Consider the following 26,465-nt stretch of genomic DNA (forward strand, 5'->3'; position numbering starts at 1 on the left):
TTTTTACCTTCTGAAAGTTACACTGGAGTCTTTCAACCAATGAGAATTTGTTCAAATGAGAGCATGTCAACCAAACAATCGACTTGGAGAAAGTTTGGTTTTTAAAACTGTGAGTTTGTCCTGGTTTATTTTTCCATCTTTAACTCTTTACCAGGTTAAAGTGGGAAACAAGGTCTTACTTTCTGCTTCAACTTGTCGCTGCATTAGCTGTTTAATAGCGTTGTGTAGTCCGGCTGCATAATGGGATATAATAGGGCCAATTTACTTAAGTGATTGAGTTTAACTCCCCGGCAGAAATGTTAGCAGTGACATGAGCTGAATCCTGCCTTGAGGTATCTATATAATCTAATATAATGAGGGCACAGCGGCGGGAACATTGTCACCGCTCCACATTCACTGTACATTAATTGGCAGCGAAGATGAGAATTCTCTCAATGAGGAGCGTCGCAATGAATCATGGACGCAGACGTCCTTCGGAGTTTATTTAAAGTGAAGGATGTATTTCTTCCAAATGAGCCCTTAATTCACATCTGCAGCCTCGTTATCACTTCATATGAGAACACACACCGCGGCAGAGCTGCACATACTGAACACAAACAAAGGCACATAATCACGTTATCAGATGAAAACTTTCTTTAGAGAAGTCATTTTTCTTATTTCTTTTTTCTGTGGCATCCTGTTGTACTTTCTGCACATATTACTGCAGATTACTGCATGTAAAGGCCAGATTTAAATTATGGTGAGATCAGTAGCTTAACCCTTCTGCTGTCTTCATTTACGGGCACCAAAAAGTATTGTTTCCTTGTCTGAAAAAAATCAAAAAATTCAGCAAAAAATTCCTCAAATTTCTGAAAATTTGCAAAACCTTCAGAAAGAAAATTCTAATAATTCCTTCAAAGTTTCCCTTAAAAATTTTATTTAAAAAAAAATCCCCCAAATTTGGCAAGAAAATTCTTGTAAATATTTTCAAAAAATGAGTAAAAATCTTCCAAAAAAAATCCTAAAAATATCTAAAGTGATTACATATATATCAGTAAAATTTCAAATATTTTCTTTAAGAATATTCACAAAAAATCAAACATATTGATTTTTTTTGTGAATGTTCTTAAGAAACATTTTTAACATTTGTTTTTTTCTGCCAAGAAATGTTCAAAGATTTCCCAAAAATGTTGAAAATGTGGACATCAGAAGTTTCACAGTGAAAATATTTTTTTTCCCACATTTTCAAACTTTAAAACGGGTTAAGTTTGACCCACAGGACGACACGAGGGTTAAACTAACTTCATTTTTATGCAGAAATCTGATGAAGTCTCCTTTGTATTCGTCCATGGCTGCTTACTTCCTAAAGATTTTTATAGGTATTGGCACTTTGGATGCTGAGCTCAGCAGTATCAGTGTCCTGGAAAAAGCACCGTTTCAGCAACAAATGAGATCCATAACGTTTATTGGACGGCCATGAACAGAAATGTGCTGTTGACTGAGTTAAAAGGGCAAACTGGTCAGAGTTTATTCCACTTAAAATACTACTTTCTGCCCGTGTGCTTCTGTTTTTAAAGGCTTAGTTGATCCAAATAGTACTTTCTTGAGAATGACTTGTGGTTTTAAAGGTGATTTCATGGCTGCAAAACTGTGCACATAAAAAAATCCCCTTGTAGAAACTGTTGAAGAACATCATCTGCAGCTAAACTTTCATGTGATTTTTACATGCAGTGTGTAGGGAGGAGCTCTGGGTGGATGGAGGACGTACAGTGCTCTATATAGTGACAGGATTTTGCTATTGGAGACTAAAAATTTGCATCTCTAGTCCAATTTTTGAACAATAAAAGTATGTAATATCCAAAAGGCACCTTAATAATGTGCTTAAAGGTAAAAATGTTTATATTACAACAACTTTCAGACTTTTTTATGTTAATTTGACAGCAGCTGAATGTGATGGCTTCATGTTTAAAGCAGCATTTTGCTCATTTTTTCAGCAAAAGTCACAACGGCAGCCTTTAAGTCTGAATTGATGCCGACACATTAACAGTAATATACATTATTTTTCTTCTTCTCCTGTAAAATATTGATTTTGTGTAGATTTAAATACAATAAAACTGTCATTTCAACATCAAATATTGTAAAAAAAAAAAACCCGTCAAAGATGCTTTATGTGCTTGTTATACACAAGTTTGATCTGATTTTTCACACTCTATATGTAAATTAATACTATTTCTATAAATTTTCCTACATATGTAATGCAATTTTGAAAAAACTGGTAAAATGTATAAAATAACAGGACAAACCATTATTTGCCATTTTAAAATCTTTAATATAGATTGTTTTTCTTCTTCTGTAAAATATTGACATCTTTTTTCTGATTTAAATACAGTAAAACTGTGTAATTTCAAGATCAAATATTATAAAAGAACATAAAAAATGTTTTTTGTGGACATTATTCACAGTTTTGATCAGTTTTTTCACAGATAACATTAAATTAATCATCATTTTCTCTCATTTTACTAGATGTTGTCTGTAATGTAACAAAACTGAGAAAATCCATCTTTTCTCTCTACCTGTCCCCAGCTCTCTCCACCAATGAGCAGCCAGAGCAACGGCGGAGAGGCGGTCCCTGCGTCTCGGTCCAATCAGAGGACGTTCCTGGATGACGTCATTCTCACCTTCAGCTCTCCGATGGCGTGGCTGCTGGTCATCGCTCTGATCATCACCTGGTCAGGAGTCGCCATCGTCCTGTTTGACCTGCTCGACTATAAAACTCTAGCAGGTAGTTCACTTCATTCTCACCTTTTAGAAGATTGAATTTTTATCATTTTTACCATTTTTTACCATTAAAATGTGATTATAATGTGTTTATTTTAATTCCTAATGACACTTTCCTTCCACTCACCCATTTTCAGTCACATATCCATGTTCCATTGTTCCAGACATTTTTGAAGCAGACTTCAAAAGTGGACATAATCTCATGAAATTCATATTTTCAACAGCATCCGGACGTCAAGATACAGGAAAGAGAAAAATCTCAACTCATGTTTATAATATCTGGTGTGTTTCCTGTTCACTTGACAGACGGATGCTTTGGAAATGACAGTTTTCTCACTTTCACACGTTCAGTTCACCGTATTTCTGGGTGTACGTCCTTAAAGGAGACTTGTACACCTGCAGAACGGATTAAAGGACATTTCTTGGTGTTAACTTGGACACAGAAACAGTCAGACAGCTTGATTGTAATGTTGAGCCACAAACGGAGGACCTTAAAGACAGAAATAACTCCAAAACCTGCCATAAAAATAGATATTAATATTATTTTCCATTTTTTCAACAAGCAACAGTTTTGGACTAAATGTTAATTAATTTTTTGTATTTCATCCCTTTAAATTCCAGCTTGTTTAAATAGTGCCACTGATGTTTAAATACAAATTATTATTATATATTATTATTATATATAATAATAATAATAATAATAATAATTATTATTATTATTATTATTATTATTATTATTATTATTATTATTATTATTATTATTATTATTATTATTATTATAGTAATAATAACAGTAATATCAATGCTACTACTACTACTAATAATAGTAATTGTCATTAATATTGTTAAAAAACTATTATATATTAATATTATTTTCCTCTTTTTTTTACTAACATCAGTTTTGAACCAAATATTAATAAATTTTTCAGGATTTCAACCCTTTAAATTCCTTAAATGTTTGCTTACTTGGTTCCATTAAAGTTATTTTTTTAATCCCCACAAAAATCATAATTTTCCATATAATAAGCGGTAAATGCATTTTTATTTATTTTTACAATTATCACAGTATTGTACATATCAGCAATTAGTTTGTTTACATGATGTTATTGTTTTCCATGAAAAACACACAACAACATAATTTGTTTCCATACAATAAAAAAAGGATGAAAAATATATATTTGCCTTATTGTTATCACAGTTCAGAATATACCAATTATTAGCAACTACATTGATTGCTATGAATTATTACATTTTTGTGTAGTGTCAGATATAGAAATAGTACAGCTGGAACTTCATACAAAGTTTTATTTAAAAAAAATACTATATATGAATATTTTTCCTTTTTCACCAAATTAGATTTCAAATATTTAATTCAATTTAATTTACAATTAAATGCCAATCTGTTAGATCATGTCGTTGTTGTTTTGTTTTGTTTTGTTTTTTTTTTGTTATTTTTTAGGGGAAAAAAGACATTATTTGTGTCTTCTTTTAAAAAAAGGTCAAACTTTCTGTATTAAAAATACTACTATAAAACTATTAAATGTTTTTATTTTCTGCTTTTATTTTGGTAGATTTTCATTCAGCATCAGACCTGATTATAACTACCAACTATTTATCAATTTTCAACATTGACTACATTGTTTTTATGCAGTGCTGAATTAAAATAAACTCACTAAAAATAAACATAAATGAATCTTCTATATTTTCTAGGAATAAAGGACACAAACAGTGAATTATTTTTCATATAATAAGGTGCAAAGTATACGTTTTTCATGAACACAGTCTGGGATGTGTCACTGATGATTATTTTGAATTCAGTGTTTCTGCAGATTTTTAATCACCTGCTTTGCATCATCAGCTGCTGCCTCAGAAACTCGTTTTAATCTCATTATCTCCGACTCAACACTTAATTGTCTCCAGTGATCACACTGTGTTTTCTGTGATCCTGCTTTAATTACTTCAGATAACACAGAATGAATTTCCCGGCGACGCTGTTGATTAGTTGAAGTAAAACGAAACACTCCAGATCCTCCTTCAAACGTCTTGTGTTCTGCTAAAGACCGTTCAGACGTTCTGTGATCAGGATTATAGAACCGTTAATTCATATCTGCAGATAATGAGAAGAGCTGACGGCAACGAAGCATCCGGGTGGATTTAAATCACAAAAATAAAGAAAAACCGGAGGTGGCAGAAGCACTCAGACCTCATACTTAAGTAACAGAAACACGACTACAGTGTAGAAATACTCTGCTACGGGTAAAAGTCCTGCATTCTAGTAAAAGTTCTGCATCAAAACATACTTAAAGTACTTTTTCGGCAGATTTTGGACTATAATTAGCAACTAAAGTTGAAACTGATTTTAATGCTTACTGCTGATTGGTTTGTAAAATTCCAGGTAGATCAATAAAGTTTCATCTTAATCCAAATAATAATTAGTTACTAATTAGAAGTTTCCAATAACAGCAGAATAATTTGGTGTATTTAATGATTTTATTAACTTCTACTGACCTGCAACGTAATTACAGCAATCGGATAACAACGTAGGAACGTTCCCAAACTATTAGTGCAACAATGTTCTCACCAACCATTTCTAGAACATCTTTAGCTACCTCGAAGAAGAACACTCTGGGAACTTTGCAGAACTTTCTCCATAGGTTTTTAGAATAAAATAAAATTAGCTAGTAGGGAACGTTGCCACGATGTTGGATAACACTACTTAGAAGCTCTAATAATGAGGGAACATTCTCAAAGGAACATTCAAGAAGTGTTTTCCAGATGTTATCAAGGCCTCAGATGATTATGTTCCACACAAACAAAGGTGGAACATTTTACTTGAAATGTTCTGAGGATATTTTGGGGATATTGTTGAGGAACCACATTATAGAACGTTCTTCTATACAAACGTTCTCATAATATTCCTCGACAACAAAGGGGAAATGTTCGTAAACCAACATTCAAAAAGATCACAGAATGTTTTTATGCAGAACATTTTATAACATTCCTGTAATCTTCTCTGATAACAGAGGAAAAACGTTCTGAGTGTCACTTTTGAGAACGTTAGGAGAGTCAAAAAAACCTCGGAAAAAACATTCAGGGAACTAAAAGAAACAAAACTTGTCACTCAAATCATTAGTAGAACTTGAAGAACATTTTTGAAACAAAAAAGGAACATTTTATTTAAATTATCAAAAAAAAATAGACGATGCTCTATAATAACAAAGAAGGAATGTTCCCAAATCAATAGTCAAATAATAAATAGAACATTCCTCTACTGTGATGTTCAATGCACAATGTTGTCGAGGAACCTATTATAGAACGTATTTATATAAAAACATTCTCACAATGTTCCACGATAACGAAGGAGAAACATTCTCAAACCAGCATTCATTAAGATCATAGAATGTTTTTATACAGAACATTTTATAACGTTCCTGTAATGTGATTTATTGAAGGTGGAACATTTTGTCTGTTTGTTGAGGGAACACATTATAGAACGTTCTTCTGTAAGACGTTCCCACAGTGATCAGTCCAGTCTAGTTTATTTATCAAATCATGTTTCTCATAATATTTATACTCATAAATAAGGTTTATTTGGACTTTTTTTCCCCTATTTTCCCGGCATTTAGAACCAAACTGCTCTTTTGTAGAACGTCTAGAACCCATAAACCTCCATCATCAGCTCACATTTGATGAAGTACAGTGAATAAACCTCAAAGGTCAAACTTCTCCTGCTCACAAAAGGAAGTCAATCCCTGTGTGGCTCCAGTGTGCAGCTAATCCACTGCAGTAATGACCTTTCTATCCGTTCTGCTCACATCACCACGTTCTCCTCCACGTTCTCCTCCACGTTCTCCTCCACGTTCTCCTCCACGTTCTCCTCCACGTTCTCCTGCACCATCACCATGTACGAGGGCTATCCTGCAGGATAGTCCCACCCTCTCATCTCTAACTCCTCTATTCTCCATCCTCACGCCGCCCATCACCTGCCATCCCATCCACAGACTACACTTCATACTGTGACGACCCCGTTTGTTTATCTCCCGGTAAAAACCAACACCAGCGGAACCGTGGTTTGGATGCACGGCTTGGATGTGGAACGTTGCATGTGGAAGTCTAATCTGTTTAACCCTCGTGTCATCCTGTGGGTCAAAACTGACCTGGTTTAAAGTGTGAAAATATATTTTCACAGTGAAACTTCTGATGTCCACATTTTCAACATTTTTGGGAAATCTTTGAACATTTTTTGGTGGAAAAAACCAAATGTTAAAAATGTTTCTTAAGAACATTCACATAAAAATCAACCAAAATCCAGCAAATTTCGCTGGATTTTGGTTGATTTTTATGTGAATGTTCTTAAAGAAAATATTAGAAGTTTTACTGATATATATGGAATCACTTTAGATATTTTTAGGATTTTTTTGGAAGATTTTTACTCATTTTTTGAAAATATTTTCAAGAATTTTCTTGCCAAATTTGGGTTGTTTTTTTTTTTTTTTAAATAAAACTTTTAAGGGGAACTTTTAAAGAATTATTGGAATTTTCTTCCTGAAGGTTTTGCAAATTTTCAGAAATTTGGGGAATTTTTTTGCAGAATTTTTGGATTTCTTTCAGACAAGGAAACTTTTTGGTGCCTGTAAATGAGGACAACAGGAGAGTTAAAGGGTAAATCAGCACTAAATCAGAACAAAAATTTACATCCACCTGTGGGTGAAGTCGCTTGTTTTCTGCCCTCGAACGTCACTTTGTTCAGGTTCTTAGATGTTCTTCAGTCAGAATGTTGAAGATTTTGTAAATGTTCCGCAGGATTAATGGATTCAGTGTTGATTTACCTTTTAGAACATCAGCTGGCAGACAGAGAACGCTCCCACAGATCATGTTCTGTTGTAAGGAAGGAGGAACGTTCTCAAAGCAACATTCATAAAATGTTTTCCAGATGTTATCAAGGCCTCAGATAATTTGTGTAAAACGTACCTGTACTGTAATATACAACAAAGGTGGAACATTTTGCCTCCAATGTTCTGAGGATGTTCTTAAGGAACACAATATAAAATGTTCTTCTATAAAACATTCTCACAGTGATCCATAATAACAAAGAACGTTCTCAAAACAACATTCAAACAATGTTTTCCAGATGTTATCGAAGCCTTAGATGACAGAACGTTTTTTCACAGAACATTCTCTAACGTTCCTGTAATCTGGAACATTTGACATTTTGTTGAGGGAACACATTATAGAACGTTCTCCTATAAGATGTTTCCAGAACTATAACAACAGAAGAATGTCCTCAAACCAACATCCAAAAAATGTTCTCTGGATGTTCTCAAGGCCACAGTGACTTTGATAAAACGTTCCTGTACTGTTATATTGACAAAGGTGGAACATTCAGATTGCAATGTTCTGGGGATGTTTTGTTGATGTTCTTGAGGAGCACATCAGAGAACGTTCTACCGTAAGACTTTCCCACAGTGAAAACAAATGAAAGATGTTCTCAATGCAACATTCAAAAAAACGTTTTCAGGATCTTATCGACATCTTAGATGACAAACATTCTTTATAGAATGTTCCTGTAACATGCTATATTAACAAAGGTGGAACATTATAATACTATAATGTTCTGAGGATGTTGTGGAGAGAACATTATAGAATCTATAGGACGTTCCACGGTATTTCATGGTAACAAAGGAGGAACGTTCTCAGTGTAACTTTCATTAATTTGATTTTAGCTTCAGTCGCCACCAAACATTTTTAGAACATGTTTAGTTATCCCACCTTTAAGAAGAACATTCTGGGAACTAAAAGTAAACGTTCTTCATTAGTAGAACTCTGCAGAACGCTTTTGGAACAAAGAAAATTTAAGCTGGTACTGCCTTGATCGACTTCTTGATTTAATTCATTGTTTTTAGAGTTTTTCAATCTTCACAGCTATGGTTAGGTGACAAATTAAAGGAAAAAGCATCTTTTTGGCCACAAAACAGAAATTCAGAGAATAAAACCAAAACCCAGAAGTCCTTGAATGAGATTTTACTCTTTTCCTAAACCACTTTTCATGCAGTGGAGACAAGTAAGCATCTTTCATCCAGGTCTAGTAAACACAGTTCCAGAGTTTAAGGAGCCGCTGTCCTCCAACATCGCGGTTATCTTCTATTTCCCAGAGCAAATATTTGCAGGCCGACTGAGACAAAAAGCCGGACAGCATTTTTAATCACAAGGTTTTTCTCCCGGCACGACGTTTCAATAAAAAACAGAGCGCGTACGTGGAACAGCAGGGGTTTTTTAGACATAAAAGACGAAAATTCAATTCCTGCCGCAGCGACGGAGCAGAGATAGAACGTTGTTTTTTTATTGCTCATGTTATGGGAACATAAAGCATAAAGTCTGAAATATCACTCATTCAATTTCAACGTGGAAGCTCAGTTTAGGGTTAGACGAGGACACAGACAGTCTGCAGGAAAACGAAACACAATGAAGCAGTGGATAAAATGCAGCAGGATGGAAAACAGACAGAGACAAACCCTTGTTTTTTCTTTCTTTCTCTGGTGGAAATAAAATCATCTTAAGTGGTTATTCTGTGACCCTGAGATGACCCCCATAAATGGGTCAAAAACAATGATAAAAATGAAATTTGCACTATTATTTCTCATCATGTCATTGATTTATAATCTGTAATAGTGCAAAGCTGAGAGATATCCCCACATGATGATACTGCCACCACCGTGCTTCACTGTGGGGATGTTTATTAAGACATGCAGTGTTTGGTGTCCATTAAAAATAGCATCTAGTCTACACAATATCTCAGGAACTATTAAAGATAAAAGCCTAAAATTTTCACAGTTTTTCTCATCATGTCATTGATTTATAATCTGAAATACTGCATTTCCACATAATGATACTGCCACCACCATGCTTCACTGCTTCAATTCCTGTCACAGCAGCAGGGCAGAGATAGAAGGTTGTTTTTTTATGACTCATGTTATGAGAAAAGCATAAAGTCTGCAATATCAGTCATTCAGTTTCAGCGTGGAAACTCGGTTTAGGGTTAGATGAGGACACGGAGAGTCAGCAGAAGAATTAAACACAATGAAGCAGATACAGGAACGGAGATGTAGAAAAATACAATAATTCAGAGGAGATTAAAGCCGAGTGGATAAAAGGCAGCAGGATGGAAAACACCTTTCTTTCTCTGACGGAAAAAAAAATCATCTTTAATGCAAGTGGTTGTTCTTTAACATAAAGGAAATGCAGGGATAGAAACAGATGGAAAACCTCAGGATTCAGTGTTTATTCTTTGATTTGGATGTTAAAACTGCCACAATATCAGCCTCATTATCAGAAAAAATAGAAATCTGAGCATCATTTAGCTTCTTCTGAGAGTTTTTCTGGAGTTCTTTCTTTAAATCTCTGCAGCACAATTTGTGTTTTTCATCTTTTTTGTGTGTTTTTTATCATTTTTGATGTGCTAAACTACAAAACCAAAAGGCAGAGAACATGAAAGTAAGACGACGAGGGAAAAGAGTGGAAGAAGGAATAAAAGCTCGGCGTCTGCGGTGCCAGTCAGAGGAAATGTCTGTGCATTAATCAGCTGTTTATGAGGCTCCAGTGGTCGATGCGACTCCTCCACACCAGGCGAGGAGGGAAATTAGAGAGATCCTCAGAGGGAAGCACAGCAATGCGTTTAGCGCTTTAGCGATAAATGTGCTAATCCGAGTGTTCCTCAGAGAGATGGATGCAAAACACCTGCAGCAGTTTGTCTGAAGAGCAGCTTCAGAACAGTTTTTACCTTCACAGAAGTCACGCTGCATGATGGATGCACCTTCTACAAACTAAATCTGTGGTTCTTCTGAAAATCAGTGCAACATAAAGCTAAAATAGCACTAATTAGCTTAGATTTAAATGATGAAAAATGGGTTTTAAAGTCACTTCCATCTCAAATCATCAGGTTCCTTCTGCTCAGCAGTCTCTGATTTGCTTGAAACTTTTCCATCATAAACTTTGCTTGTTTAAATTTGCATCTGTGAAATTTCAGCTTCATGTATTAAATACTTTCCGAGATAATTATTCTTAAAAATTGCCAGTCACCTTGAAATTTGAGGTTGTTTGAACAACAATATGTCAGAAAGTGCTGATTAAAAAATAAATAACTTTGCACTAATATTTCTCATAATTTCATTGATTTTTTAATCTGTAATATTGCAAGGGTTAGCATCCCCACATGATGATACTGCCACCACCGTGCTTCACTGTGGGGATATTTTCAAAAAATGTTTTCCAAATGTTATTGAGGCCTCAGATGATTGTAATAGAATGTTCCTGTAATGTGATATATTAACAAAGGTGGAAAACTCTAACCCTCCTGTTGTCTTCACTTACGGGCACCAAAAAATATTGTTTCCTTGTCTGAAAGAAATCCAGAAATTCAGAAAAAAAAATTCCCCCAAATTTCTGAAAATTTGCAAAACCTTCAGGAAGAAAATTCCAATAATTCTTTAAAAGTTTCCCTTAAAAGTTTTATCTTTAAAAAAAAAAAAATCTCCCAAATTTGGCAAGAAAATTCTTGTAAATATTTTTTTAAAAATGAGTAAAAATCTTCCAAAAAAAATCCTAAAAATATCTAAAGTGATTCCATATATATCAGTGAAACTTCTAATATTTTCTTTAAGAACATTCACATAAAAATCAACCAAAATCCAGCATTCTCAGTACAACATTCAGAAAAAAGTTTTCACGATGTTGTTGAGACCTCAGATGACAGAAGGTTCTTTATAAGACGTTCCTGTATTGCGATATATTAACACAGGTGAAACATTCTGGTTGAAATGTTCTGAGGATGTTCTTGAGGGAACACATTATGGAATCAATAAAACGTTCTCACAATGTCACCGCAAGAATGTTTTCCGGAACATCGTGGCAAAATGGTCTAATGATGTTGTCAACAAACAAATTTCAAGAAGAACATTCTGGAAATTGAAAGAAAATTTCCCTCCAAAAACGTTAGTAGAACTTTCTCAGAACGTTTTTGGAAACATCGTTGCCAGATCAGGAATTGGTTCCACCATGTTTCTTGGCTTATTTATGGGTTGAACTGACTGGAATAAAGCTGGTGAGTGACGCTGCTTCATGTTTACAGACGACGTCAGAGGTGGAAAAGCAGGTAAACGTGTTTTAATTCTGCTTGGATTGTTGTTGTTGTTGTTGTTGTTGTTGTTTGTTGTTGTGTTCTGCATCGTGGAGAAATAACATGTTCGGTATGAAAAGTGTGCGTTTCCCTTTTTATCTGCGTTAAAACTGTGAATCTAACACTGAATGAAATCTGCAGTGAGCTGAGCTGAAGGCTGCCGATGATCTTTGTTTGTTTGTGTTTTTATTTTCCTCTCAGCATCTTAGCGTCGCTGATGTTTACGTCTGTTTCAGGTCTTCCTCCTCCACCTGCCATCGCCAAGAGAGGAATGAAGCCCAGAGGCAAGCAGAAACTTCCTCTCTATCACGTTCACTACAACATTTAAATCATGTTTTTGTAGAGACCTACAGGGACATAAGAAAGTTCTAACAGCTGCATGGAGGCAGGAAAATAACACCCACATGTCATTTACATTCATACAGTACACGTCTGTAGAAATACTAGGTGGTTGCTGGGTAAAAATGTCCTTAAACATCATTTTAATACAGCTTATTCTACAAAAAAATCTTCTAAAGTATCAAATTGCTGATAAATATGTGGATTTTAAGATATGGAAAGACCTGCAGAAGAACAAAGTCACCAAAACTGTAGAAACTGGATCAATCTGCTGAAGAAAAATCTCATTAACAGCCACAAAAAGCTGTCGGTTTCCTTGTATAAATTCAACCATGGTTTCTTCATTTGATTTTCTGTTCACCTCTTTGTGTCTTCATGTTTCCATTTTTTTGGATTTGTTTACGTTGTTTGTTCCTGAACTCTTTGTTTGCTTTCTGTTTCTTCACCTGCATGATTTTTAAGCCTCTTTGCATTGAAGGCCACTTTTTGTTCCTCGTCTGTGTCCCGGATCTGAATCCTTGAACTGAAAATTGTAGAAAGAAGCAAAATAAATGGATTTAATAAACTATTATGCACCTAAATTCAATAAAAGAGGCAAAAAAACTAGAAAATACAACAAAAACTAGAATGTAGAAAACAAAGACTACATAAAGGATGTGCACTTTTCACATGTACAGATGTTTTAACCCTCATGTTGTCCTGCGAATCAAAACTGACCCGTTTTAAAGTTTGAAAATATGCAAAAAAAATATTATTTTCACAGTGAAACTTCTGATGTCCACATTTTCAACATTTTTGGGAAATCTTTGAACGTTTTTTGGTGGAAAAAAAGAAATGTTAAAAATGTTTCTTAAGAACATTCACAAAAAAATCAACCAAAATCCAGTGAAATTCACAAATTCACAATTTTTTTTGTGAATGTTCTTAAAGAAAATATTAGAAGTTTTACTGATATATATGTGATCACTAGATATTTTTACTCATTTTTTGAAAATATTTGCAAGAATTTTCTTGCCAAATTTGGGGGAAAAAAAAATTTAAAATAAAACTTTTAAGGGAAACTTTTAAGGAATCATTGGAATTTTCTTCCTGAAGGTTTTGCAAATTTTCAGAAATTTGGGGAATTTTTTTGCTGATTTTCTGGATTTTTTTCAGACAAGGAAACACTATTTTTTGGTGCCTGTAAATGAAGACAGCAAGAGAGTTAATAGTAGATGATGACTTGGAGAAACCTTACTTGTGTTAACAAGCTGAAAATGTGACTTTTTGTGGTGTTTTCTTTTCTTTTTTTCTTGACAAAAAGGAAAAATTCCAAGTTCCACCTTGCAGTCGAATGCAAAATTATGACACTTTTTTGCACAGGAATGTCACCGCAGACTTATATTAGCTCGTAATGCTGTAAATGCAAAGATTTATTATAATTTTATCACCATCTTGTTTGCTTATTTGGTCTAACGAACATTTATTTACATGAAAATCTCTGTTTTCCTTCATGCAGTTTAACTTAAATTCGATGCATAAAAAATTCAAAAGAAAGCACCTCTTCTCTTCAGATTTAGTTTTAATGTTTTATATTTTTATTCTTATTTACAGTAGGTGGGATCCGTCCAGTAAGATCGAGCCCCGCCGTGGTCCCTGCTGACATCACGGCGGAGGAGAGCGCTGATTGGCTGGAGATGCTGTGGAGCTTTGCAGCCAGTCTGGTGGCTCCTGATGAGGAGGAGGAGGAAGGTATTCAGCAGCTAACCGAAACGCTCACATGTAAGAGAACATCAGCTCACACTCACTAACCATCAATAATCACTCATGTTCTTCATCCAGCAAGAACCATCATGAATTAAAAGCATTTTAACACCACATTCTGGGAGGAAGGAGATGAACTTCACATCAATTATCAGAAGAAATGTTCCTTTAACCCTCGTGTCGTCCTGCTGGTCAAAACTGACCCGTTTTAAAGTTTGAAAATGTGGAACAAATCTATATTTTCACAGTGAAACTTCTGATGTCCACATTTTCAACATTCTTTGGGAAATCTTTGAACATTTTTTGGTGGAAAAAGAAATCTTAGGATCTATAAAACGTTCCAAAAATGTTCCACAGTATAACATGAAAACATTTAACGAACATTCTCTGTTTTATCATTTTTTATAGCATTCCTGTGTTGTGATATATGAAAGGTGGAACATTTGGCCCTTTTGCTGGGGGAACACTTTATAGAACGTTCTGTATAGAACATTCTCAAAGGAGGAATGTTTCAAACCAACATTCAAACAATGTTTTCCATTTTTTAGGAGATGTTCCTGTACAAGGGTGGAACATTCTCCCTGCAATGTTCTGGGGTTGGTTTGGAGATGTTCTTCAAGGAACACATTATAGGATCTACAAAACATTCCCATAACATTCCACGGTGTAACACGAGACCAAAAAAGAACATTTTCAGTGTAACTTTAACTTATGGGAACATTAGAGCACTACGATGTTTTTGTCAAACACTTTTAGAACATCTTTAGTTCTCCTACCTCGAAGAAGAACATTCTGGATTCTGGAAACTAAAGAAAACTTCCTGCTCAAAACATTAGTAGAACTTTGCAGAACTTTCTCAGAACGTTTTTGGATTAAAGAAAAATCCAGCTGGGTAATATTTAGAAGATGTTCTGAGACTGACGGGACGTAAAGTTGTGTTTTTACATGAAGAACAAAAGGAACAATTTATTAAAAGAACACGTTAAAGGTCAAAGAACCAGCAGACAGATGGAGAACAGTTACTAGAAATATCAGCTGTTTTTTTACATTTAAAGAACCTTTTCTCTGTGTGAAATAGCTGCAATCAGTAGTTCACCATGTGTTCCAGTATTTATTCTAATTGTGTTCTTCAGCTTTCCACTCAGAGGAACTTTGAAGGAGACGAGAACATTGAAAGCATTAGAAGAAGAAGAGGAACTGAAGGTCGAGGATGTTGTAAATTAAACCACTCTGATGTTATTTTCTGTCAGTTATTAAATGGAATTTGATGAATTAAAAACTCCCCAAACTGAACTTTGGGCTTTGGTTTCTTTTCTTAAATGGACCTGCTGATTTTACACCATGTCAGAGTTGATGTTTATTCAAACAGATGCACATAAAGTCAAGTTTAAACTTCTTAAAACGAGCTGTTCGTGTTGTGAATTCACATTTTTAGTGTATTTGTGCTACAAAGAGTCAGAAATCAAACGGCCTCCGTTGCTCTTGATGTAATTAATGTATTGTCTGGGTCTTTGTAGCTGATTTTTCTTCTACAAAAGAGACGCTGTGTGGGCGAGACAGCCAGCAAGCTGTCTGCGTTTCTCTACTTATACGTTATATAAGGTCTGTTCTGTCTTTTTGAAATGAGATGAGACGATTCTTTCACTAAATTAAAACTGAAACAGCACTTTGTGTATCCCAGCTCATCTGAAAACATACAGATCATCTAAAAGCAGCAGCTAAATAACAGATAAAGGTATTTTTTTCAGACATTAAATGAGTATTAGTGTCTGTTTTTATCATTTCAGTTGAAAATAACCAGATTTAAATGATTTAATGGTGAAAAACTAGATTATTATGTAGATTTAGGATGAATTTGGGCCAATAAGGCTCCAGATTGGGAGCATTTAGTTTGTCTAAAGATAACTTGCCAGTTTTATTATATTTTCTAGCATCTTCCAGCCATTTGGTGGATTAAAGAGGAGCTACTATTTTAGTCACTACAACCCTAAAAGTCTGTTTGTGTGTTCTGGCTGCTGAACTTTCTACTTGATGTCATTTATTGTACAGTACAGTACATCAGGAAAGTATTCACAGCGCTTCACTTTTTCCAATTTTTTTTAATGTTACAGCCTTATTCCAAAATGGATTAAATCCATTTTTTTCCTCAAAATTCTACACACAACACCCCATAATGACAATGTGAAAAAAGTATTTTTGAAATTGTTGCAAATTTATTAAAAATAAAAAACCTGAGAAATCACATGTACATAAGTATTGACAGCCGTGAAGCTCAACAGGAAAAGGTTATTTTTTCACACTGACAAATCAAAGATAAGATGGTTTTACCTTCGCTGACATGTTTCACCTGCAACTGCAGTCTTCTTCAGAGCGTCATGTGACGTGTCCTTTTTTATCAGGTGACCTGATCGGCCTTGTTTGTGCCATTTTGTGTTGTTTTGTCAGCTCTGGACAGTCGGCACAGAAACCAGATTTAAAATTGTAGTATAATGTGACATACAGAGATTTATATTGTGTGAACTGATAGTGAACTTGTGTGCCTTGAATATGACAGATACTAATTTATATGGAGTCCAGCATTAAGTAAAAAGTATCATGAAGTGATTTATTCAGAAAATGTATTCCTTATTCTTTCCATTTTTTGTTCAGTATTTCAGAAAAAGTTTTCCAATAAACCAGCTTACACGGGAAACACGAAGAAACGTGTTTTCATCACTTTAGGAAGATGCTGTATTGAGTTTTTCTCCTCCTTTAAACAAACAACTAACTTTAACTGCAAGTCTAAAACATCAGCTGTTACCAGGTTTTTTTTTGTTGTTGTTTTTAACCATAACTGGAATAAAACTGACTCCTCGTACTGGAGAGTTTTCTGTTGTAGAATCCGACGTGTGATTCAAACAAAACCAGATGCTTTCACTTCCATTTCCTGCCTCCTCTTTCCATTTATCTGCTCGGCAGGTGATGGAGTTGAAGACGACCGATGACTGGAAGCACGGGGCTAACAGGCTACGAGCTAACGGCAGCAGCCTGCAGGGCGGGAAGATGAACGGAGTCGATAAGGACCGAGTTCCCTGCAGCGACTCCAACGAGGAGCTCCAACATGAGATGATGGAGGGAGATGGAAATACTAATTCACACAGTTGTTCTGGAGATAAGGAGGAACGGTGTGAGTTAAACAGGACCGAATAAAAAAGATGAAGGGAACAAGCAAAATGAAAGGAAAACCGGAGGAAGAGAGAAAAATTTCCCTGAAAATCAAAAATGAATCAATGGTAGAAATGGATGAGTGAAGTGTTTTAAAGTACTGATGGTTAATGCTAGCAGCAAAATCAGCTCAGTTACATTAGAAATGTGAAAATAAAAATAAAAAATTACCAAATTATAAACATACTCTCTCAAGTCAAATAAACTTTTTCTAGGCGTTTTTTGCTATTTTCACAATTTCACTAACTGTGGGCGCTAAAAGATTTTATTAAAAATGCCTACAGTTATTACCAAAATAGAAAAAAAAATCCAGCCCCTATTTTGTGTTTTTTGTCTCGTTTGTGCCATTTTGTGTTGCTTTGTATCTTATTTTTGTCATTTTTTGTCCTATTTGTTTTGTTTTTTGTCCCATTTGTGTTGTTTTGTGTCTTGTTTTTGTCGTTTTGTGTCTCGTTTGTGTTGATTTGTCTTGTTTTTGCCAATTTGTGTCTAATTTGTGTCGTTTTGTGTTTCGTTTGTGTCATTTTATGTCCCGTTTGTGTTGCTTTGTGTCCTGTTTTTGTCATTTTGTGTCTTGTTTGTATTGTTTTGTGTCTCGTTTTTGCCATTTTCTGTCTGGTTTGTGTTGTTTTGTGTCTTGTTTTTGTCATTTTGTGCCTTGTTTGTGTGGTTTTGTGTCTCATTTGTGTCATTTTATGTCCCGTTTGTGTTGATTCGTGTCTTGTTTTTGCCAATTTGTGTCTCATTTGTGTCGTTTTGTGTCTCGTCTGTGTTGTTTTGTATTTGTTGTTGCCATTTTGTGTCTCATTTGTGTTGTTTTGTCTTGTTTTTGCCATTTTGAGGCTCGTTTGTGTTGTGAAAGCAGCAGGGAACAACCTGTAACCTGAGTTTTATCACAGATCATTTATTTAATATAAAAATCCATCCGCTTCATGTAAAATGTGTGCAACTAGTGTTAGTGGATCATTATTATTGATGCTGTGTGTTAACGCTGCAGCTGGTGTAGTTCAATATGTTCTGTTCATAAAACACAACCAACCAGCATCGTGGGAATGTGTTTCCAGTGTAATGAAATTATGAACTCAGATTGAAAGTCTAATGAAATCCTCGTTTTGTTGCAGCTCTAATGAATTTTAACAGCATTGCAGTGAACCAATCATCTCTGCGACTAAACGGGGACGGATTTCAATAAATGACACATTATTATCCATTCAAACCATGCTTAGTTGGACGTTTTAATAGAAACGAATCAATCGGATCAAGACTGTCTCATGATATAATGACATAATCAAGGTAAAAGTGAATAATAGAAGTGTGTTTGCTGATCCAAAGGCAGAAGATCGGAAGATAAAGTCACTTGACGTGTTGTTTTTCGTTAACAAAAAGCTGCTTTGATTCATCGAACACCAATCAGGTGAGGGTTTGTTGGGTTCTTGAGCTGCATCCAGATGATAATTAAACACAGAATTATTCTTGTGACTGTTTTTAATTAAACCCTTTAAGCAAAGAGACACAGAGTGGGAAATTACACTGTATTTTTATGCTGTAATGAATATTTTTCTTTAATTTAGGAGGAATATGACCATTAGAGAAATTTAGACTTCTTTGCAGAGAAAACTTTGCATCTCTGCAACTTGCTGATAAGCAGCTCATTTGTTTAACCTGCAATAAACAAAAAACTGTAAAAATGTGCACTTAAACGCCAACACAAGTGTAGTCAGTTGGTGCTAGAAGTCACAATTAATTAAATGAATCATCTGAGTGCCGTGAATGTGTCTGGGTGATTGTAGTACAAAGACTCCTGTATCTGATGGATCCTGGATAGAACTATAACATGAAGACCAAACAACACTTCAAGAAACTCAGAGAAAAGGTTGTTGAAAAGCATCGGTCAGGACGATACAAGAACATTTCCAAGTTCCTGAAGATCTCCTGGAGTCCAGTTAAATCCATCATTAAGAAATGGAAGGAATATGGATCATGAATAAATCTGACCAGAGCAGGACGTCCTCAAGACCTGAGAGACCAAGAAGAAACAGACTAGAGAAGGAGGCCACCAAGACTCCTATGACCCCTCTGAAGGAGTTACAAGAAAGAGACTAGAGAAGGAGGCCACCAAGACTCCTATAACTCCTCTGATGGAGTTACAAGAAAGAGACTAGAGAGGGAGGCCACCAAGACTCCTATAACTCCTCTGATGGAGTTCCGTAATGTTCCACAGGTGGTTGGAACCTTCTTGTGAAACACCTGTAGGATACTGTCTAAAATGCAGTGTTAGAGTTGAAGGTCTACTGAGGCTCCACAAGCTCCAAAAGCTGGAGAAAACCTGTGTTCTCTACATGTATGTCAGAAAATGTATTGTAGCTCAGCAACAAAGTTTTTAGAGGTTAAATCAAGGACAAGAGAGATTGTAGCCACTGGGATTTATTGGACTAATATAGACAAAGTGGAAATGACAACTTGGAAATGGGATTTTGCCAATAGTGGACATTTGAGGAACTGGAGTTCCTGGTACTACTTCAATATTTCAGTTTTTAGATGTAGATTTTGCCTCTTGGTGCTGGAGTGTGATGAGCATATAAAAACGTAAACGCAACTTTTTAGAGTGCTGTTGCTGATCAGGGTGAATTATAAGTATTTTTCTCCTCATTTAAGATGTGATCAATGTACGTAAAGATGGATGAAATTCTTCATTATGCTCAACTTTAAATCTTAATAGAAATTTAACGGGTGAATTCTATAAAAAAAATCATCACGCGTACATTTTTCAGAAATGCTAAAATTAGCTATTGAGAGTAAAACTATTTCTTGCAGCAGGCTGTAAATATGTTTATTTCTCCTGTAAAGTTGCACATTTTAACATGGAGGTCTATGGGGATTGACTCACTTTTGGAGTTGGCCTCTAGTGGACAATCTGGGAACTGCTAATTCTGGCACTTCTTCAATATTTACTTCAGTTTTTAGACATAAATACATGCAACAGTGATTTTAAAAAGTGAGCAAAGACTCTGCTGACTCTTAAACACTCAGATTTTCTTTTAAGTGAAATATATTAAAAAGGAGACGGTGTCAGACCGACGCTGACGTCTGCTCTCACCATAGCAACAGTAAATATTCAACATGTGAAAGTGTGACGCAGGTTTATCTCCGAAGCTGCACACTACAAGAATTGTGTTTCCACCTGTACAGATATGTGTGTGTCTGTGTAATGCACCTAGCCCGAGGGCCGAGGTTGCCAGGTTGTGTAAATAAATTAAAGCAACAAATTATGTTTAAAAGCTTCTCCCTCAGGCCAGGAAAACCTCAGATCCATTATTCATGGCTTTTACTGCCGGGAATCTAAAGCCAGGTGTCTGTGTGTGTGTGTGCGTCGGTGTGTGTGTGTGGTTTTTTTTGTCAATTATTCAAAGATTAACCGCCCTTACCTCATCGCATTATCTCGTTGATGAAATTGAATAGCATTTACATTTTGATACCAGTAATGAAACCACAACGGCGACTGGTTGAGCCTCTTTTTAATGCTGCAGCAAATGGAGAGATTCTGGTCGCAATATTGCAAGAAACCTGTTGAAGCTGACGTCGCAGGTTTGCTTTGCATCAGATTTCAGTAAACAGGAAGAACATTGGTGTGTTTTCAAGCTTTGAGAACACACCCGTCTTCAGAATCTTCTCTCCTGGAGGTTAAAGCTTCCAGCTGAAGTCGTGTACGTGAGTGGAGAGCTGCAGTCGTTTTTCCAGGTCAGCTGACTTATAATTCACTAAAAGAATCTCCCACAGCGTCGGTTTGACTTTAACGGGAACCTTCTTCACACATGAGCAAACCAATCCAGCTGCTCTATTTTCTTCTGCGGAGCACCAAATGCTGAAATACAGACTCAGAATAATACACTTCATTTCTGTACGAACTTTGCACAAGAGTACAAACAGTAAATCTGGGTAACATTTCCAATATCAGTAATCTTTTTGCAGGTTTAGCTTTAGCATCTTGGTGCTGGAGCATATAAATGTGTAAACTCAACTTTTTAAAGTGCTGTTGCTGATTAGGGTGAATTAGAAGCCTTTTTCTCCTCATTTAAGATGTCATCAATGTACGTAAAGATGGATAAAATCCTTCAAACAGGCGATTTCTATAAAAATTTACCCCCAGTTAAATTAACTATAGAAACCAAAACTAGTCCTTGCACCAGGCTGTAAACATGTTTATTTCTGCTGTAAAGATGCATAATTTAACATGGAGGTCTATGGGGATTGGCTTGCTTTTGGAGTCAGCCTCTAGTGGACAATCTGGGAACTGCTGTTTTTGGCACTTTTTCAATGTTTACTTCATTTTTTAGACGCAGATTTTGCCTCTTGGTGCTGGAGTGTGATGAGCATGTAAATTAAAAGTATTTTCCTCCTCATTTTCTGCTGTTAAAGTTGAAAAGAGTCAACTTTTAACATGTATTTCCAATGAATAAACTCAAAAAAAGCAGCACTAAGTAGACCAGTTTCTGCTGCTGAGGTCAAGTGTTTCCGCTCAATGAAGTTTTAGCAGCTAGAGACAAAAAACTCTGCAATCACAACGTGTCTGAGAGCAATGAGTTATAGTCTGTAAATATCTTTCATTAAACGTCTGCTTGCATTAAAAACAAAACCCACCAGCTGTAAACTCTCTGAAGCTGCAGCGTCTTACAACCACCTGAAAGCATAATTCATATCTAAAGCGTGAAGAGATCGGTGAAGCAGTTCTGCACCTTCGAATGTTGAAACGTGTCGGACTCTTGATTCTCCTGAAGAGGCCACAAAGAGCGAAGTGGAGGAAACGTCTCAGACTGAAAAGGGATGTTTGGCAGCACCTGGAACAGACAACTCAACAGGACCATGTGCAGCACTGTGGAAAATGGAAGTGGAGAAAAAAAATCCCCCTCTGTTTGTTGGAGCTTGTTAAAGTCTCTGCTGTTACACCTGTTTCACTTCAGTTCTAAAAGACAGCAGTGTAATTGTGTAGAGGATGCTCCTCTCTGCTGGATCTGACTCCTCTGAGGGACGTTTTCCTGCAATGAGGAGAATCTAACCTGGAAGCAAATGACATATGATCACCTGAGAACACAGTGGACATACTGTAGTAGCAGTAGTATTTAATATATATATTTGTATTGTGTAGGTGTAGTGTAACAACATCGCTGTCGAGCAGATTCTGACTGTGTTTGGTAAGATGTTTCATAGTTTAACACTAAATTAGTTCGTGCACATTTCCCCATGTGATGTTTTATGTCAACAAAAACAAATCAATAATACATTTTTAATAATTTTATGGTCACCAGGAATGAAAATGTCAATGCTCTGACAGCAACAGTTCTGTTCCAAGCCATGCTTTGGCTGTTTATGTTGTTTTTTCAATCACAAAGTGCCCATAAATAGTATCCACTCCCTTTGAAGTTTTACCTCTTTTTTTGTATTTCAACGTTGACTCAAGGTCAATATAATTTAGCCTTTCCTGCAACAATGTACAAAAAAGGCTCTTGCATGTCCAGTGAAAACAGATTTCAAATAGCAGTAAGTAGAAATGTCAACCTTTGGTCGCTATCACAGCATTTACTGGCCGCTCCAGAACTTCCACCTTGTTGTCTTGAAGCCATTTCTGAGGATCTTTGGCTGTTTTCTTTTTCTCATCATCTTGATGGAAAACAAATCTTCTCCAAGTCTCAGCTCTCTTCAGACGGCATCAGGTTGTCCTCCAGGATTTCTCTAGACTTTGCTGCATCTATTTTATCCTCTACCTTTACAAGCCTTCCAGGACCTGCTGCTGAGGACCATCATGATGCTGCCACCTCCATGCTTCATGTCATGATGCTGCCACCACCATGCTTCATGTCATGATGCTGCCACCACCGTGCTTCATGTCATGATGCTGCCACCACCATGCTTCACATCATGATGCTACCACCACCATGCTTCATGTCATGATGCTGCCACCTCCATGCTTCACATCATGATGCTGCCACCTCCATGCTTCATGTCATGATGCTGCCACCTCCATGCTTCATGTCATGATGCTGCCACCTCCATGCTTCATGTCATGATGCTGCCACCACCATGCTTCATGTCATGATGCTGCCACCACCGTGCTTCATGTCATGATGCTGCCACCACCGTGCTTCACATCATGATGCTACCACCACCATGCTTCATGTCATGATGCTGCCACCTCCATGCTTCACATCATGATGCTACCACCACCATGCTTCATGTCATGATGCCGCCACCACCGTGCTTCACATCATGATGCTGCCACCTCCATGCTTCATGTCATGATGCTGCCACCTCCATGCTTCATGTCATGATGCTGCCACCTCCATGCTTCATGTCATGATGCTGCCACCTCCATGCTTCATGTCATGATGCTGCCACCACCATGCTTCATGTCATGATGCCGCCACCACCGTGCTTCACATCATGATGCTGCCACCTCCATGCTTCATGTCATGATGCTGCCACCTCCATGCTTCATGTCATGATGCTGCCACCTCCATGCTTCACGTCATGATGCTGCCACCACCGTACTTCACAGTGGCGATGGTGTGTTTGTGATGATGTTCAGTGTTTGGTGTCCACCAAACATACCATCTAGTCTGATGACCAACAAGCTCCATTCTGGTCTCCTCAGAGCAAAGACCCTTCTTCCAGGTGTCTTCAGAGTCTCCACATGTCTTCTAACAGTTGTTGTATGAACAGTCTCTCCATCTCAGCGGCTGAAGCTCGGAACTCCTTCAGAGGAGTCATATATCTTGGTGGCCTCCCTCACTAGACTGATTCTTCTAACGCCTTCAGAGGAGTTTTAGGTCTTTAAGAGGAACATTCTGGGAACTAGAGTAAAAATGTTAAGCTGAAAACATGAGAAGAACTTTGCAGAACTTTTTCTAAACAATAGATTCTAGCTGATTACTTGTTACATTTGGTGTTCACCTGTTTTGAGGAGCAACTTTGGGTTTCAGTGTCTTGCAAAAGGACACTTTGAAGGGTTCCAGATCAAACCATCAACTTTGCAATTAAGGCACGACCCACTCTACCACCTGAATGACTGGTATTTTGCTCAGCAGCAGAAATGTATCTACAATTATAAGAGTTTTATTTAAAAAATGGATAAAAGTAATAAAATAGAACATCGCTCTGCCTGGAAAAGCAGTCTCACAGGGAATAATGTGTCTGACTTGGCAGCTGAAGAAAGAACAAATTATAAAACTTGGATGTTTTCTGCACTAATGATCCAAAAACACGGAGCATACATCTTCTTTCTCGACTTCTTCTCTTTGCGTTGCCAGGTTTGATTCTTAACTTCTCCCCCATGAAGCTGAACTCAGCAGCTGTTCGGGGTTGAAGGTCCAAACTGTTGGAGCGGCAGTTTCTGCAGAAGCTGCCAGTTTTCTGACGGCGAGTTCAGCTTCACTTTAATGCATGAGGATGTTTCTACGAGACACTCGTTTTATGATTTATTATTCAGGGTTTTTAACCCACTTGCATATGAAATAATCATTCTTCCACAGACCTACAGCAGCTTTTTAACATCCAATGTCATCTATCCGTGAATCGGGAAGAGATCGGAGGATCTGCGGTGCCACAAACCTTTGATCAGAGTTCTCCAGTGATGAGCTTCATGCTGCCAGATGTCCGGAGTGTGTTTGCAGACGGCATCGGCGGCGCTCTGCTGAGTCTGTAATCACAATAAGGTGTTTACTGTACATGCGTGTTCATATTCCCTTCATTACCAACTCCTCAGACTGTATTCTCACACAGGAATCGAGCACAAACGCCAACATCGGAGCAGATTATGAGCCTGCAGGAGCCAACACACACTGCTTGGTGCTGTGGTGCTGCTGCTGCTACTCTGATTACCGCCTCAGCGGGAATTTGGGGGCTTTTCAAAACAGAACTGGAGACGGGTTTAACCAGGTTACCGCACAAAAATGTTAAATCCTCAAGTGTAGCTCTCAAAATCAAGAGTGCCAATTCACCAGTGGTCCTTGCTGTGAAACCTTGGCTGGTTAATGCCGTGTGATATGAATGACAGTTTAAATCAGCACCAACAAAAGCAGAAACTCTTTCTCTCTCTTTACTCTTTATTATTGGAGATTTTGGAGGAATAGTTTTCTTTCTTGGCTGCTGAGAGTTTAATGAGGAGATCAAAACTGCTCTCATGCCTGTGATCATGAAACAATCAGCAGCTAGTTAGCTTAGCTTAGCATAGAGGCTGAAACAGGAGCAAAATCTGCACAATGAAACCTCTAAAATTCCTGATTTTAAAGATGCAGTGCAAGATTTTTACATATAAGACCGAACAGTTTCACTCAGTGCTGCAGAAGTCCATCAGCTTCAGGTAAATCTCTGTGGATTTCACAGTTTAATGGAGTTTTAAATCTGGTTTCTGCTCTAATGCATGAGTAGTGATGCAGGAATAACTGGTTTGACAGAACTGAGGATGGAAGAAACTGTAGAGACGGAGTAGCTGCAGAAGCTAAGAATATGGTGGAATATATGGAGGAAGATCCAAGGAAACATCCAAGAAAAGATCCAACAACTTGATGCTTTCGTTTCAGACTGGAAAATGCTTTAAGATCTTGATCTGTTTTTGCTCTTTTTGATTGTTTTATTGTCTCTTCTGTTTAATTTGATCTTCTAAAGTTTGACTGGTGTCTTTTGAAATGTTTCGTCTTTAGTTTGATTCTTCTTAAATGTTTAGTTTTGCTCTTTTCTCACCTTTTATTCTTTTCTAATGTCTGATTTGATTTCCAAATGTTTTGCCTTTTTAATGTTTAATTGTTTTTTTAAATGTTTTATCGGCTTGTTTGAGTTTCTTTTTCTTTCCCAATATTTAATGTTTCGATTAAATCTTTAAGGTTTTTCTTTTTAAATGTTTTACCACCTTTTAATGTTTAATTTTCTTTTTAAATGCTTCATTATATTTTCTGTGTAATTCCTATTTGAAGTTTTATTGTCTTTAAGATGTAATTTTCTAATTAAACATTTAATTCTTTAATTAAGTGTTTCTGTCTTTTTATTGGATAGGCGTAGTGGGAGACAGACATGAAAAAGGGGAGAAGAGTCGGGGGTAAGACATGCAGCAAAGGGCCGCACGCGGGAATCGAACCCGGACCACTGCGTCAGGGACCAGCCCTGTACGTGAGTCACCCACTTAACCCATTGAGCTATACAGGGTTTAATAATCTAATTAAATGTTTTGTCTTTTTAAAGGTTTAATAATCCAATTAAATGT

At 36.6% G+C, this 26,465-nt stretch overlaps 1 protein-coding gene across 4 annotated transcripts in view; it reads left to right on the forward strand.

The window, feature by feature from the left end:
• The window catches only part of trdn (triadin), a 23,385-nt gene extending 8,081 nt beyond the window's left edge, over positions 1-15,304 (forward strand). Inside the window, exons 2-6 of one of the 4 annotated variants that reach the window (XM_023295254.3) lie at positions 2,563-2,761; positions 11,882-11,905; positions 12,166-12,213; positions 13,862-14,029; positions 15,145-15,304. In XM_023295254.3, coding sequence (XP_023151022.1) covers positions 2,575-2,761; positions 11,882-11,905; positions 12,166-12,213; positions 13,862-14,029; positions 15,145-15,167 — 450 coding nt within the window. In that variant the 5' untranslated portion in view covers positions 2,563-2,574 and the 3' untranslated portion in view covers positions 15,168-15,304. Of the gene's footprint in view, positions 1-2,562; positions 2,762-6,758; positions 6,801-11,881; positions 11,906-12,165; positions 12,214-13,861; positions 14,030-15,144 lie in introns of all 4 variants that reach the window. The other 3 variants (XM_023295255.3, XM_035941519.2, XM_023295256.3) reach the window with 3 other exon arrangements.
• The last annotated feature ends 11,161 nt before the right edge of the window (positions 15,305-26,465 follow it).

Source organism: Amphiprion ocellaris, chromosome 12 (genome assembly GCF_022539595.1).
Source record: "Amphiprion ocellaris isolate individual 3 ecotype Okinawa chromosome 12, ASM2253959v1, whole genome shotgun sequence".
Classification (NCBI taxonomy): Eukaryota; Metazoa; Chordata; class Actinopteri; family Pomacentridae; genus Amphiprion; species Amphiprion ocellaris.